Source organism: Aplysia californica, unplaced genomic scaffold (assembly GCF_000002075.1).
Source record: "Aplysia californica isolate F4 #8 unplaced genomic scaffold, AplCal3.0 scaffold00507, whole genome shotgun sequence".
Taxonomy (NCBI): domain Eukaryota; kingdom Metazoa; phylum Mollusca; class Gastropoda; order Aplysiida; family Aplysiidae; genus Aplysia; species Aplysia californica.
In genome coordinates this window covers 146,828-162,175 of record NW_004797777.1, presented here as the reverse complement: position 1 = coordinate 162,175, position 15,348 = coordinate 146,828, and the positions used below count along the sequence as shown (strand labels likewise).

Below are 15,348 nucleotides of genomic sequence, written 5' to 3'. Positions count from 1 at the left end.
GATTGAATGCTATCAATCTGCGGCCTTTTTTCGTACAAACACATGCGTTTTTGGCACGCGCACGTGTCTACCCCAGCGTGTCTCGGGGTCGGATGGGTGGCCTGCACACGTGTGACTGTGCGTTCGTGTAGGAGAGGGAAAAGGGGGGAGGGGGGCACTAGCGGTCCGGGCATTGAACGTCGCTGGTACAAACGCGTCACAGTCTTTTTTCCCCCGGCAACTGATCATATTATTACAAACTTAAGCTAGTCTTGACGTAGATCTACGTAATGAATTGTGCGCTGGTCTATGGAATCAAAAGATGCCTTACGCTAGGCTCTACACAGCAACACAACTTTTTGGTAAACAATCGAGATGACACAGGCGTGTGCATTTGAACGAATGTCCTTTTTTTTTCACAGCTCGTAATATGCAGGCATTTCAGGCACTACTTGTGACTTCTCTTTACACATTACTTGCTCAGTGCCTGTAATTATCTACTCAAAACCTCGTGTTTGCTATGACGAACACTCGGATTCAACGAGATTCTAGTTCAGGCCCGGCGACCTCGTTGAATCCGAATTCCACTGTAGTAGTAGTAGTAGTAGTAGTAGTAGTAGTAGTAGTAGTAGTAGTAGTAGTGGTAGTAGTAGTAGTAGTAATAGTAGTAGTAGTAGTAGTAGTAGTCGCAGCAGTAGAAGTCGCAGTAGTAGTAGTGGCATATATTATGAGATCTATTTTAGGAAAGGAATTTGTAAAACAAAATTCCACACAGGTAGGAAACTTATGTCCGCTCGAAACGAGCGCAAAGGCAAGGTAGAAAAGTACAAGTTAACGCATCCGCATTTCTTTCACCCCACTGTAACCGTAAAGGTCAATCTTCACCGCATCTATCCACATTGGACATAGATGGACAAATAATCCAAAATATCACAGTAACTAGGGTAGAAATAGTTGTGTATTAGTAACATAGTCTTTCAAAATAGTGTGATAAGTACCCTACGTGGTAAATTTTAGGTGCCTGAAATGTGGCTCGTCGATGTTAAGACCACTGAGGATTTGGTAAGAACCAAAGTTCCAAATCCACATTGATTCTCTTTGATTTAGATTTTCTTTTGTAGGATTACGCGAACTATTTCAATGCCCTGAATATGCAGGTCGGAGGCTCCATTGTGACCAGGGCTATTGAAATGTTGGTCGTCTGGTATGCATGAGTTATTCTGTACTGAATATTATGGTTATTGAACCTAGCTCTTAGTGTGGTGGTAGTTTGACCTACATATTGGGCTGGCCAGACTTTACAAAAGATGAGGTAAATCACGTTTTTGGTTTCACAGGTGATGCTGTGGGAAAGTTTTCTTAGTGGGGGCCTTCTACAAAGTTGGTCACTATCATGTAAGCGCATGTTTTGCATCTAGGTTTTTGGAAAGGATAATTTTGAGGTGAGGTACATGGGCTTGTCGGAAGTGAGGATGTGGGTGTTACTGCTCTAATGCGAATGAGGAGGTTGCCAAGATTAGGCGGCTGTCGTGGTGCGACCAGAGGGGGATCAGAGAAACAGGCTTTCATTTTGTCTGATTTTTTCAAAATGTTTGTATGTTGGCCATGGATTTTATGTACATTGGGTAATTTTTGGTGATGAGTTGTGACGAAAAAGTGTCTCTTTTGTTTGGGCTTTTAAGGGGTTTATACGTCAAAAGGTTGGTGCGGTTCAATTTGCTGACTTTCTCGATTATGGAAGTAATGAAATTTCTGGGGTATCCATTGTCCAGGGGCGAAGGCTGACTTGTTTGACAAAGTGAGATGGGACTAGATAGGGCCTGGAGATATCACACTCACTCAAGTCACAAGAATGTTACTGGCACCGGAGGCGGCAACTCTGAGTTGTGAATGAAAACAAATCCTGAATTCATGTTGTATGCGTAATCAACCGCTAAAATAACCGGGAAAGTATTTCATTAAATATTTATTCTAACTAACCTTAAATTTAACTTAAGATTTGAACACACGAACACCAAGGAAAGAAGCAGAGATGTCAGTACTACAATGGCATGTTATACCAGACAGCCGAAACACTTAGGTGGAGCATGCCAATTATAATTTTTTTTTTATTTCACTTTTGGCTGTTTTTTGTCTAGCTTTTCGCGGCCATGAGCCGGTGTCATAATCGAGGTCACGATCTGATTATAGGACGTTAAAAAGTCGAGGAAGAAAAAAACAAGCACTCGCAGCAGTCAAGATATTATTAGGAGTTAGTTCCCCTCACATCTGTGAGGTAGACTCGACCAGTGTAATAGTTAGCTTACATAATCATCGCGTGAGGCTGTTTATAACTGTGGCTCGAAAGGGGTGAACATGGTATATGCGGCAATGAAACAGTTTTGACTGCTATGCACATGTTCCCTTCAACTCTATTGGTAGACTCTTCCAGCCTCACTTTAAGCTTACTTAATCAAAGCTTGTGACTGCTTATGGAGTGGCCCGATAGGGGCGAACAGGCTATTTCTGTGCAATGAAACGGTTTTGAAGGTTAGGCATAGTCTATTGTTCATTGGTGATTATGAACGTCTTTTTACATTTAATTTATGAGGTTTACGTCTATGGGTGAATTTGACTGCGACAATGTTTCAAAATTAGGAAGGGAAGCAGTGATTATTTGATTATACAGACGCTTCGCCTCTGACTGTGCAGAAGGTTGGCTGTGAATTCCTCTTTCCGTTGTTTTAAAAAAATTTCGCGGGAGCAAATGCGGCGGAGTCTAAGGGCACCACTATAGACAACAAAACGCAATATATGTTGTGGATGGTTTGAAGAAAGTGGGATATAACGGTTGGAGTCGGTAGGTTTTTTGTACAGGTCTGTTTCAATTTGGTTATTTATATTGAGGAGGGACAAGTCCAGGAAAGAAGTGGATTTTCCTGGGGGGGGGGGGGGGGGGGGAGTAAATTTGATCCTGTGGTGTGCCTTGTTGAGATCTGTTAGGAATTTTTGAGTTGTTTCAGAGCAACTATTGTGCAGTGCGATAATGTCATCCATGTAACGCATTTGTAGAAATGGTTGGTTGGGAAGGGGGGAGACATATATTTGCGCCAAAATTCAGCCATAAAAATGTTGGCATAGGAAGGAGCCACTGGGGTACCCATCGCCGTGCCGGTCAGTTGGAGAAAATGTGAGGACTAGTTTCAATAGTTTGCAAATTTCTAAAGTTTGACGTGTGTTGTAGGGTGCAAGGCTTCCGAGGGCTGTGCGGCAGGCCTCAATGCCTTCTTGATGAGGTATGCTTGATGAGGTATGTATCATCATCATCATCATCATCATCATCATCATCATCATCATCATCGTCATCGTCGTCGTCGTCGTCGCCGTCATCATCATAATCATCATCATCATCATCATCATCATCATCATCATCATCATCATCATCATCATCTAAATAATCAAAACAATAATAATGATAATAATAAATAATAATAATAATTATAATAATAATCATCTTACTACTACTACTAATAATAATAATACATGTAGTAAAAATGGTAGATCTAGTAATAATTATAGTAAATGATTAAAATGATAATAATATTATTATTATTAATAATAATAATAATAATAATAATAATAATAATAAATAGAAACCAATTTTTGCATGCATAAAGATGCTTTAATCATAATATTACAATGTATTGTAAAGAAATTAAATAATAATAATTTTACAAATTATGTAATGCTACGTAGAAACTGTGGGCGCAACAACGTTTGTTAAGTAACTGCTACAAACTACCAGGCGGTGACCTGCGAGGGTTTGAGAAAGCGAAACAACAACAAAGAAATCTCCCAGGATACCTGGGCTGGACGCTGCCTGGACAAAGGATGGACAGTCCGAAAAGCCGGGCACCCTGCTCTTTTGGTCATGTGATTACTACAAGCGTGGTCCAGCGTGGGGAAAAGAGCTGAAGCCAAGACCAGTACACCATTTGACAAGTTGCACGCCTGCTGACACAAGTGGAGAAAGGCAGGTAAGATGTTCTAATGTTCTAAAAATCTTATATTAACCCTTTTCCTCAACCACAAGAATCTTTTCTCTACATCTTGTTGTTATACACGTGTAGCCTACACCTGACCGTGTTCTTCATTGTTGTGTGTTTTCGTCATCGTAGATTTTCTCTTTGAGCATTTCTACCCCAACCCAGCCTTTGTTTTATGTTATGGTATACTACCACTACCTTTACCCTTGTTTTATAATTTAGGCTATAGACTAGACTATAGCTATGCTATAGTATAGGCTAGCCAATTCATTGTTCATGGCATTTGTTTTGTTGTGTCACTGTTTTCACGACGTATGCTGGAGCACCACAAAGACAGAAACCATTCTGGAGGTACACACGTGTGTGTACGTTCAAGACCAAGAAAAGACCATCCTTATTATAAAGGCCCTTATTTAAAGTTATGGTTCATTCTATTCAAGAAAGGAGAGTGTTGTACTACTGTTGGCACTGTGACCAGCCATATAGAATAATTCACAGGTTTGTCTTGTACTAGATCTAGATTCTATGTCTCTTTCACCCATGTTGTTTGTCAACTAGATCTAGATCTAGATTCTAGATCTTTTGTCTATAATGTTGTAGAAAATTGAGTTGGGCTGCAAAAAGAAAGATGCTAAAGAAAAACTCAAGCAATGAATGAAGGGAGTGTAGACCCGGTAACCGGGAACAAAGTCACAAAGTATACAGACCCGGTAGGGGAACTCTTTTGTGATTTCGGAAAGTTTCAGCGCCCTCTTGGCTCAGGGTAGACCTAGGTTCTTCTAGATCTATGGCCTAGATCTAGACAGACAGATATAAATCATTGATCTAGTTTCAAGGCTAGCCTAGATCTAGATCATCTAAATGAAGATTGTGGATGTCTTTTCGATGAACGATCGTTTTTCCTCCGTTTCGGAGTTGGAGGAATCTCAATTTGAAGAAAAGAACAATACATAATTTCAATCAAGCAGTGACCCTCTCTATTTCTCTGCCTCTCTCTCTCTCCTCTGTGTATCGCTCGCCTTCTCTTTTTCTTTGTTTGTCTTTGTCTTTCTCTCTCCCCACCTATTTCCCTTTCTATCTTTCTCTCGTTCCCTTCTGCCAACTGGGGCATGTCATATATACATTTTGCTAGCACTTCTCTCTCTCTCTCTCTCTCTCTCTCTCTCTCTCTCTCTCTCTCTCTCTCTCTCTCTCTCTCTCTCTCTCTCTCTCTCTCTTTCTCACTTTCACTCTCACTCTCTCTCTCTCTCTTTCTCACTCTCACTCTTTCTCTTTCTCTCTCACATTCGCTCTCTCTCTCTCTCACACACACACAAACACACTACCGGGTCTGGGCGCTGAAACTTTCTGAAATAACAACAGAGTTTCCCTACCGGGTCTGTATACTTCGTGACTTTGTTCCTGGTTACCGGGTCTGTATACACTTCGATGAATGAAACATGTTAACGGCAGTCTCTATCGTAGATCTAGAGAAAATCTAGATCTAGTTTATATCATTCAATTGTGTTTGTCTTAATTCCTGGCTAGTGATCATACCCTTCTTCAGGACGCCTAGCTTGATAGTTTTACTCTTTATCTTGCTGTAGTTTTTTTTTCAATTAATGGGTTCTAAATGCTGTGTGTTCAAATTGTCTTGAACAAGTTGTTTTTGCTATATATCTAATTAAGTGGAAGACAAACAATTGGTGAGGGCTGATTTATTTCTCTTAAAAGGGGAGAATCCGTTTTCGTCCCACAATTTTCATTTTTGAATTTTGTTGTACCCGTATTTGTCCCACCTCGATTCGATTGCTTACAGATAGATCAAGGTTACATGCATTTGCCACTTCGATTCCAAAATGATTTTAAGGCCACAGACAGCACATGTTTTTGGGGTTGAATGTTTTTTGGGGGTTTTGAGAAACTTCCCAGGAAAAGTATTATGTGCTAAATCAAATGGAAGTTCTCCCAACGCTCTATCTCAGACGGCTCGTAAAGTTTGTAACATTGTGAGACTATACAAAGCGTTAAAGCAATTCTGACATGTTTTTGCTCTTGCCCTCAAAATGTTCTTTTCATGGCTTTAAAAGCTAAAAACTCAAGAACCATTCAAGATAAAAACGTAAAAGTTGGAGGGCAATTCCAAATAAAATGATGCTAGCTTTTTGTAACTTTTGAAAAAGTATATATTTTCAATTATTTTTTTACGTTGTTGTTTTGTCAGTAGCTAAAAAGCCTCTCATTCAATAAGTCCCGCGTTCAAATCTGGACAGCAACAGAAAATTTTCTTCTCTTTTAAAGTTTTCTCCTTTCACCTCCTTTCCTGCTCTCTAACCATATTCTGTCGTCTGCTTTGGTCTCCACTTTCTGCCCCCTCCCCCTCACCTCCTTTTCCCCCCTCCTCTGGGCTCCTCTTTCTGCAGCATTTCTACTGCTACTCCTTGGCTCCTTCTTACTGCTGTCTTTCAGCCACACCTCTGACCTTATGGTGGGTAACTTCTACACCTAGCCTTCTCGGACAATGGGTAAAAATCTCAGTGGTCTCGTGTTCAAGTTGCTTGGTGGGCCAGAATCGATAAGAGTAGGCTTCGGTCGCCACCATGGCAAAATTCAAAATTTCCTACCAACTGAAAAAGTTTAATGTATCCCGCGTGCTGATATGACCTTATGCAGTTGCAAGCATTGTAAAACACTTACCAAAAAAAGAGGGGGGGAAGTCTTCTACAAGTAATAAGATTATTATACCATTTTTTAATTTTCTAAAGATATGTGTGCAGGTTACAAATATTATGTTATTAGTTCATAGATAGTATGGGGGTTTTTTTTTAGTTTTTAGCTTTTGAAAATGGTCCTTCAGATAGCCCAGTTTCACTCTAATTTGCCATTTCTGTGATTATGTAACAGATAATTATTCCCAAAACTGAATATTCTTAATCCTGGAATGGAATATTTTGAGAAAATGAGGGGAGTTAAAACAACTTACTTGTAGATTTTAATGCTAAAAAGTTTGACTATTAGTGTGGCCTTAATTAAGATGCATGGAAAAAATTGTTTATAAACATCTAGAGAGATGGAAGTAGGATTTTGTGCAGGATACAAATTTGTGTTAAAAGGTTGCAGAATAAAACATTTTTGATAAAAATCCTTTTTAATAAAACTCTTGATGAAGATCTGTTATAAATCCAGGGGAAAACTTTGCACAATGTTTGCAGTCAGTCTCCCTTTGACTCATGAAATGAAGGGCTCACATTGCCCAGCAAACTGTGGACACAAAGACACTTGCAAATGTGGGACGAAAACAGGTAAATTATGGCTGAAGAAAGTGGGGCGAAAATGAGTAGTGACTGGAAGATGTGGGACAAGAACGGGTGGGTCACTGAAAAGACAAGCTGTCTATACATCCTAGTAAAATATAGACATTGCTTTGAACACTAGTGGCACTGAGCTTTTCATTCTTGTAATTCCCGGGGTGTGATGGGTGTGTCCTTGAGGCTTTGCCACAAGCTGGGACACTCAGGTCGGACAAATCAGGTCCAAAGTCAACTTTATGAATGTACATACTCCTTGTAGGCCCCACATTTATTTTTTTTACTTCTGGGAAAATGGTCCCTCTAGTGGTCTACGTCTAAGTCATGGAAATTACAACACGATTAGGCTGCTTGGTGTAATATACAAGTAGTTCTAATAAAAACCATCATTTTTTTAAAACTATTAATTCGCATCGGATATAAAGTTGATTTTTGTGTAAGGATAAAAGCAACAGAAACAAAGCTATACATGTACAATGCTTGAACAGGAGAGGGGAATGAGAGGAAAATAACAGGATGCTTCATGCATCACCTTTCTTGCTATGACTCAAAGACTTCAAAGACAGCGTTTGTCATGTTTTGTTGTCAAATATTCTGACATAATGGCAGAAATTCTTACTCTAAGGAAAAGATTTCTGCATCTGCGCATTCCCTTATGTGTGTGTGTGTGTGTGTTCACAAGACGGTTTTATGTGTATCCATACACAAGGCAGTTATGTCTATGTTTACTCAAGATGTATTTCTTTACATGCACAAGACATATAAAAATTTATGTAATATTATTTGTGCACAAGACATTTATTTGTATAAATAGTACACAAAACGCATTTATTTGTATACATACATGGGATATGTATAACACATTACATATGTGTTTGCATACACATGACATAAGGGTGGGGTGACGGAGCGGTTAGTGCGCTCGTCTCCGAAGTGGAAAGTCCGGGCTGGAGTCTCGGTTCGGATACGGATTTATTTTGCCTCCTCTTGCCCACCCAGCAGTAATGTGTACCTGACTTCGAGTTAGGGAAGTAAAGGCGGCGTGGAAAGGAACTGGCCACCCTACCACAATATGCCGAAGGCCCAGGAAGTTGTCTTGCTAACAAGGCAATCCCCAATGTCCGGATCGAATGCGGGAACAACTTTACACCTAACAAATTTATTTGTTTACATATTATATATAAATGTGACAAGTTTATTTGTTTAATATGCGTGACAAAGTTTGTTTGTTTAATATGCGTGACAAAGTTTATTTGTTTATATGCACATGACATATATATATATATGCACATGACATATTTATTTGTTTACATACACACGACGTTGTGTCTTGAAGGAATTAACCGTGTGTTCTTTCCTCAATGCGTTGTGAAATTGTGAAAGTTTATTTCGTTGTTTCTCCAATGTCGAATGTTGGGAACGGGAAGTCTGACAAGTCTGATACGGCTGATTGGCCGACTCGTGTGTGTGTGAAGTTGACTTAAGCAATCATGTCACTGATGTAAAATGTTCAGTAGATATATAGATGTAATCTACTGACGTCATTCTTACAGTACATAATCTACTGACGTCATTGTGACAGTGTTGTGCAAGTTTCCTCCGCCTGTGATTTTAATCTGTCGTCTAATCTTCTTCTCTTCAGGTCGATCAAGTCGCTGTGGAGCTGTTGAGCTGCATCGTGCCCGTAGACGAGACACTGTGCTTACATCTGATTGCTATGGAAACAAACTCTGGTGAAGCGATGTCCGTGGATTCCCCGTCTAGAGACAGACGTGTGTCCGTGGATGAGCAGATGATGGAAGACGTCACGACTGGCTCAGAATCTCCGCCCAGAGACTCCGTGATGTCTGAACACGCCACTGAGCCGGTCAGTTTGGTGGACGGTCTGGATGAATCTGACCAGTGTGAGGCTGTGAGCACCACCCCGTGGGGCGGTGAGGACATCGCTGACCTGACCTCTGATGACATGAACAACGAACTGTTCACCGCCGTCTCACGCGGACAATTGTTCCGTGTTCAAGAGTTGACGTTTTACGGAGCAGACGCGAATGGATTTCAAGATTCTTTCGGTAAAAACTGCCTCCATGTGGCGGCTGAACAGGGCTATGCCGACATCGCGAAGGTGTTGCTGTCCTTGCCAGGCTGCGCGGTGGACAGTGTGGACAAATCTGGCAACACAGCACTCATCCTTTGCCAGGCCTGCGGGGCCGCAGCACAGATCACCCAGGACTTGCTGGAGAAAAACGCTACCGTCAACTTTCAGAACCAGAACGGGGAGACTGCGTTGATGAAAGCCGTGCAGAGCCAGAACGTGTTGGCGATGAACCAGCTGATGAGACACAAGGCCAATGTGGCGCTGAAGGACAGAGACGGAAACACGGCCCGGTCGTTGGCGGCTGCCCTGGGTATGGACGGTTTGTTGGGCGTTCTGGACACGAGCGCGCCTCTGGTGCGAGCCACCATGGCGCTAGACTCAGAACTCATTGACACTCTGCTTACTTTTGGACCTTTCAGTCCCAACCACGAGGACGAGTGGGGCCGCACCCCTCTCAATGTCTTGTTTCACTCTAAACTGACCATAGGAATCCTGGGAATGAACTCATTCTATCTCACCGGCGGGTCACGGTGCACAGCGGGCCGATACTGTCCCGACTTCTCCCTGGCTCCGTTCCGTGCGCGAGAGGTGGAGGTGATGAGGCAGCTGGTGAGAGCGGGGGCGGACGTGCACCTGCGCTGTGAGGTCAACAACTCCCACTGCCCCGTTTGGCTGGCGGCGCGCGTCGGGGACTCGGACGTCCTGTCTGTGCTACTGGAGACGGAGGACTGGGTGTACAGCCGCGACAAATGGGACTCTTACTCCACAGCCCTCGAGCTCGCCGCCGGCTGTGGCCAACTTCACTCTGTGGACGTTCTGGCCAAGTCCTTGAACTCTCTCACACCTGACAGCAGGGGTGACTCACCGACACCAGGCTGGTCACCTGACATGATGCACGCTACGCTACATGAGGCTCTGTATGCCGCCATGTTGGCGGGTCAGAAGGCGTGCGTCTCGCGACTCTTGCAGCTCATCGACAATCTGGACTTTGAGACGGCTGTGGGTTTTGCCGTTCTGTCCGGACTCTTCTCCATTTTCTCCCTGGTACAGGACGTGGACCGGCGGAAGTTTATGGAACTTGTGACCTCGGAGGTGGGGAAAGACTGGCTGCAGAAAGCGTGTTTTTGTAATAACACGGAAATCGTGGAGAGTCTACTGGCATCGGGGGCGACAGTAAAAGGTCAACAGCTGCAATTGGTGGAGAGGAAAAAAGCACCATCGCTAGAGTCGGTGGATGCGACTCAGTCGTTGTCTCGTAGGGTGGCCAGCTCGACCTCGCTGTGGCAACCCATTGAGGAGACAGACGGGAGAGTTCCCGTGGCCATGTCCCGCTCGGCAGATATGGTGAGAGTGTTGCTGCAACACGGGGCCACGGTTGACATCAACTTCCTCACCTCCGTCCTCTCTCACAGCCGCTGCAAAGGAGACTTCCGCACGTTCATGTTGACCTTCGACTTTGACCCCAATCAGCTGGACAGACATGGGAGGTCACTGCTGTCTTTGGCTGCGGAGCAAGGGGACATGAAGTCTGTGTTCACCCTGGTGAACAAAGGAGCGGACTTGAACCAGAAACCCCTGCATGGCTACCCCGCCCTGATAGCTGCGGCTGGGAACGGACACGTGGAGGTCGTCCACTTTTTGCTGGAGGGGGGCGCTGACGTCAACATCCGGGACGAAAGCGAGGACACGGCACTCACCATGTCAGACAGCCCGCGCGTCGTCCGCCTGCTTGTTGAGAAGGGGGCGCTACTCAATGTGGTCAACTGGCGCGGTTGCTCGGCAGTCGCCAAGTCAGTCGAGGCAAACAACTTGTCGGTGTTCCACTGCCTGGTGGAGTCCGGCGTCGACGTGAACTCTCCACACAAGGGCAAGAGCTTGCTGTCACATCTGCTGGAGGCAGAGAGATTCCGGCCCGAGTTTATCCACATCCTGCTGAACCACGGAGCCAAAGTGTCCTCGCCGAGATGTGAGCTGGCGGTGCACAGAGCCTTGGCTGAAAACTGCTTCTACCTGCTGCGTGGATTGATACACGGATGCTGCCTGCCTCCGATTGTGCCCCGAATGAAGCGGGATCCGTTCCACGAGTGGGTGGGAGTCAACGTGCCGGTCATGAAGGTCTGCTCCCCTCTCTTCATGGCTCTCTCCTTCGGTCGTGTGGAGATCGCCCGCCGCATGGTGCGTGCGTTTTATCTGACCAAGTCGGACCTCACTCAACTGCCCAGACACGAGATTGTCCGCGAGTGTTTTAGCAGGAAAAACTTGGATAGAAGTATGGAGTTTCTGGATGACATGGCCTCCTCCCCTCCCTCCCTGCTACAGCTGAGCATGGTGCGCGTCTCTGGGATGTGTGGGGGGCCCCCGGGGCGCAGGGAAAGGGTGGAACAGCTGGGACTGCCCAAATATCTCGAGGAATTTCTCACGTTCTCGTCAGCCGAGCTGATCACGGAGGTAGTGGACAACTGATCTCACTCACGGGTACCTGGGGGGGGGGGGGGGGGTTAGTGATCTTGTTTTCTGTCGTTTCTCCCATTGGATTGAGTGACACTAGCCACAGAACTGAATGTAGATTACCCGCGCGTGTGGTGTAGTGGTGAAGTGCATCAGTATCATGTGTGTGTGTACATAGATCTATATTATTATAGTGTGGGTGTGTGAGAGAGATTTTTTCAAATCAATTTGGACAATATAATATACGTATATAAGTGTTGTCACTCAATTGTGTAATTTATTTTATTCTATTTTGTAATTTATTTAAGTGTATTGTGTTTGATTTCTTTCCTTCCTTTCTGCACATTCCTCAGTTGTTCCCAGTGGCAGGAACTGAGAGTTTGGTCCTGGCTTTAGTGTCTAGCGGATTATCTTCCTTCATACGAGACACATACAGACAAACGTTGAGGAACACACACACAGGTAATCATTTAGGAACACACACAGACCAGCATTTAGGAACACATTGGGACAAATGCACACACTCTTGACAAAGGCATACTTAGCAAACCCGTAGCAAACAAATTTTCAGGTCCTGATTTTGTCATCTATTTTCTTTGTGTTTAAGACACTATAGCCAAAGACACATACATAGCCAAAGACACATACATAGCCAGATCTGGCTTTGTATCAGTATTAGTACATGATGGGATATATGTGTGTGTCGGAGATTTTGTTGTTATTTTAATTTTGTGGAGTGTAATGTTGTATTGTGTTTTGATTTTGTCGGGGATGGGGGTAAATTCAAGCTGGTCTTGATGAGCATGGCTACAAACATGTTTTGGTCAGGGCTACGTGAAATGTTGAGATGTTCCCTTTGTGTTGGGTCCTGACTGGGCAGCTACTGACTCACTACTGAGTCGCCCGTGCGGCAGTTTCTGGGTTTTTTCATGCTTGTAACATACATCATCGCCAGTCAGCATGGAGTAGTCTTCCAACAGTCAAACTTTTATGTGTTCAGTCAAGTCTGATGGCCACCTGTATAAGATAATCACCTGTACAAACGGCCACCTGTATTTATAATTATATAAGACAATCACCACTTTGTGCTGTTGAAGCTAGAGAGGTGAGCAGAGTAAGCCTGATTCCCTGCAAAGACTTCTCTGTTGACATCCACCACTTGACGCTTATATGACCTTATGCAGTTCCGAGCGCCGTAAAACCTCTACTAAATAATAGACAATCTCTTGTACAAACGGCCACTTCACACTTCCCTGCCCTTTGTCTTTCTACAGGATATCTTAATACATTCCATGCAATATTTGCCATGTTCATTACATTCCATGCAATATTTGCCATGTTCATTACATTCCAGAAGGCAATATATGCCATGTCAGTTACATTCCAGACTGCAATATTTGCCATTTTTCATTACTTCATTTCTGACTGCAATATTTGCCATTTTTCATTACTTCATTTCTGACTGCAATATTTGCCATTTTTCATTACTTCATTTCTGACTGCAATATTTGCCATTTTTCATTATTACATTCTTGAAGGCAATATTTGCCATGTCAGTTGCATTCCAGACTGCAATATTTGCCATTTGGACTGAATCGTATACATGCTATTTATTTATTATGTGCAGTAGAAAAAAACGATTATTTTCAATCATTTGGATGCATTTCGTAGAGTATTTTTCATGATAATAAAATTCCAAAGTGAATTATATGAACTGAATTATATTAACTTTATTGAAATAAATTTTTATTTTCTGAACTTGAATGCACTTTGTCTGGTGGTATTGGGTGTACAATTACAATTTTTTTAAAGGGTTAGTTGTGGGATTTTGACAACTGTTTCTATAACAACATATGGTCCACTGTTACTTGTTTGTGAACTAGCGTCTGTGGTGTAGCAGTTAGGCACTTTGCTGTCACACGCTGGAGACCCGAGTTTGATTCCCGAGTGGGGAGACAGTTTTATTATCTCAGTCTTTTATTGGGTTGCTGTATCCCTCTCAGCCCGGGTCTGTCTGCTGGGATGTTGTATCCCTCTCAGCCCGGGTCTGTCTGCTGGGATGTTGTATCCCTCTCAGGCCGGGTCTGTCTGCTGGGATGTTGTATCCCTCTCAGCCCAGGTTGGCCCTGACAGGCAGGGTCGGAAGACTGCATCAGTAATGATCTAAGTTGTGTTGGTGGGAGTGTAAAAACTTGTACGTGACAATATATATATATATATACGTCTGTGCCATGTCGACCAGACGCAATGTGACAGGAAGTAGAGTTGACATGTACCACCCACGCAATGTGACAGGAAGTAGAGTTGACCTGTACCACCCACGCAATGTGGCAGGAAGTAGAGTTAACCTGTACTGCCCACGCAATGTGACAGGAAGTAGAGTTATTGACCTGTACGGCATTCTCAGACACATCAGCCCACTTGTGCCAGCCAGAGTTATCTAGATGTACCGTATTTTAAGTATGCCCATCCAAATGAAAATAATAAACGATAAGTAAGATCATCATGTAGAAGCAGGATGCTATGTCCTAGTTGAAGGAGAATTATTTGCACCTTTTTAAGTAAATACTGGAGTTAGACAAGGCTGCACACTATCACTTGTCCCTTTTGAAATTGTGATTGATTTTGTAATGAGACAGAGTCAATACATAGAAACAGGCATTGGATGGACAAATGGCACATATTTAGATGTAGATTTTGCGGATGACATCTGCCTGTTAAACACCACAGAACATGAAGTGCAAAGAAAAACAAAATCAATGAATTACTAACTAGCTAGGGCTGCGGAAAAAGTTGACCTAGTAATAAATGTGTCCAAAACAGAAGTTCTACGACTATCACCAGAAGCTGGTCAAATCTACGCTCGCACAAAGTGTGACAAAGGTCATTATAAACGGACATGATAAAAAGTGGTGAGTCAATAAAAAAAATAATTTTTTAATAACTGCCCACCGTCAGAAAAATGAGTTTCTTTGATTTCATTTATATTTTACAACCGTCTCCACTAGCTGTATTTTCTTTTCTGATTTTATCTCGACGCCTCAGAATAGAAATAAAATAAACCAAACATTTCCTGTTTTCTTTTCCTTTAAAAAAATAAATCACCAACCTCCATCGGCTGGAGATGTCACAATTATCGTGAAAGGGAAACAACATCTACTACTAAACAACAATGTCTACTAAACAACAACGTCTACTAAACAACAATGTCTACTACTAATAGTACTAATGCCACGACAAATAATTCATGATTTTTTTCCTTGAACTGTAATACCCGTCTTCACGTGGGATATTTTAAACTTTATTTTGATTATTTTACAAACCGCCAGTACTAGATGGATTTTGTTCAATTATTTTAAAAAAAACTATTTTAAATATAGTGTGGGGAAATGGTTTTAAAATATAAATTAAAATACAGCTAGTGGAGACGGTTTGAAAGTAGAAAATAAAATACAGCTAGTGATGACGGTTAGAAAATATTAAATAAAATAAAACCTAGGGGACACAGTAGGAA

General features: G+C 42.8%; 1 protein-coding gene across 1 annotated transcript; it reads left to right on the top strand.

The window, feature by feature from the left end:
• The first annotated feature begins 8,613 nt into the window (after nt 1-8,613).
• On the top strand, nt 8,614-11,870 carry LOC101852717 (ankyrin repeat domain-containing protein 50-like). Its single transcript, XM_005106027.3, has one exon. The coding sequence runs from the start codon at nt 9,009-9,011 to the stop codon at nt 11,847-11,849; it is 2,841 nt and encodes a 946-aa protein (XP_005106084.3). The 5' UTR covers nt 8,614-9,008; the 3' UTR covers nt 11,850-11,870.
• The last annotated feature ends 3,478 nt before the right edge of the window (nt 11,871-15,348 follow it).

What these genes read in the sequence shown, in the direction of transcription:
- LOC101852717 (XM_005106027.3), top strand. Translation starts at nt 9,009, where the DNA reads ATGGAAACAAACTCTGGTGAAGCGATGTCCGTGGATTCCCCGTCTAGA.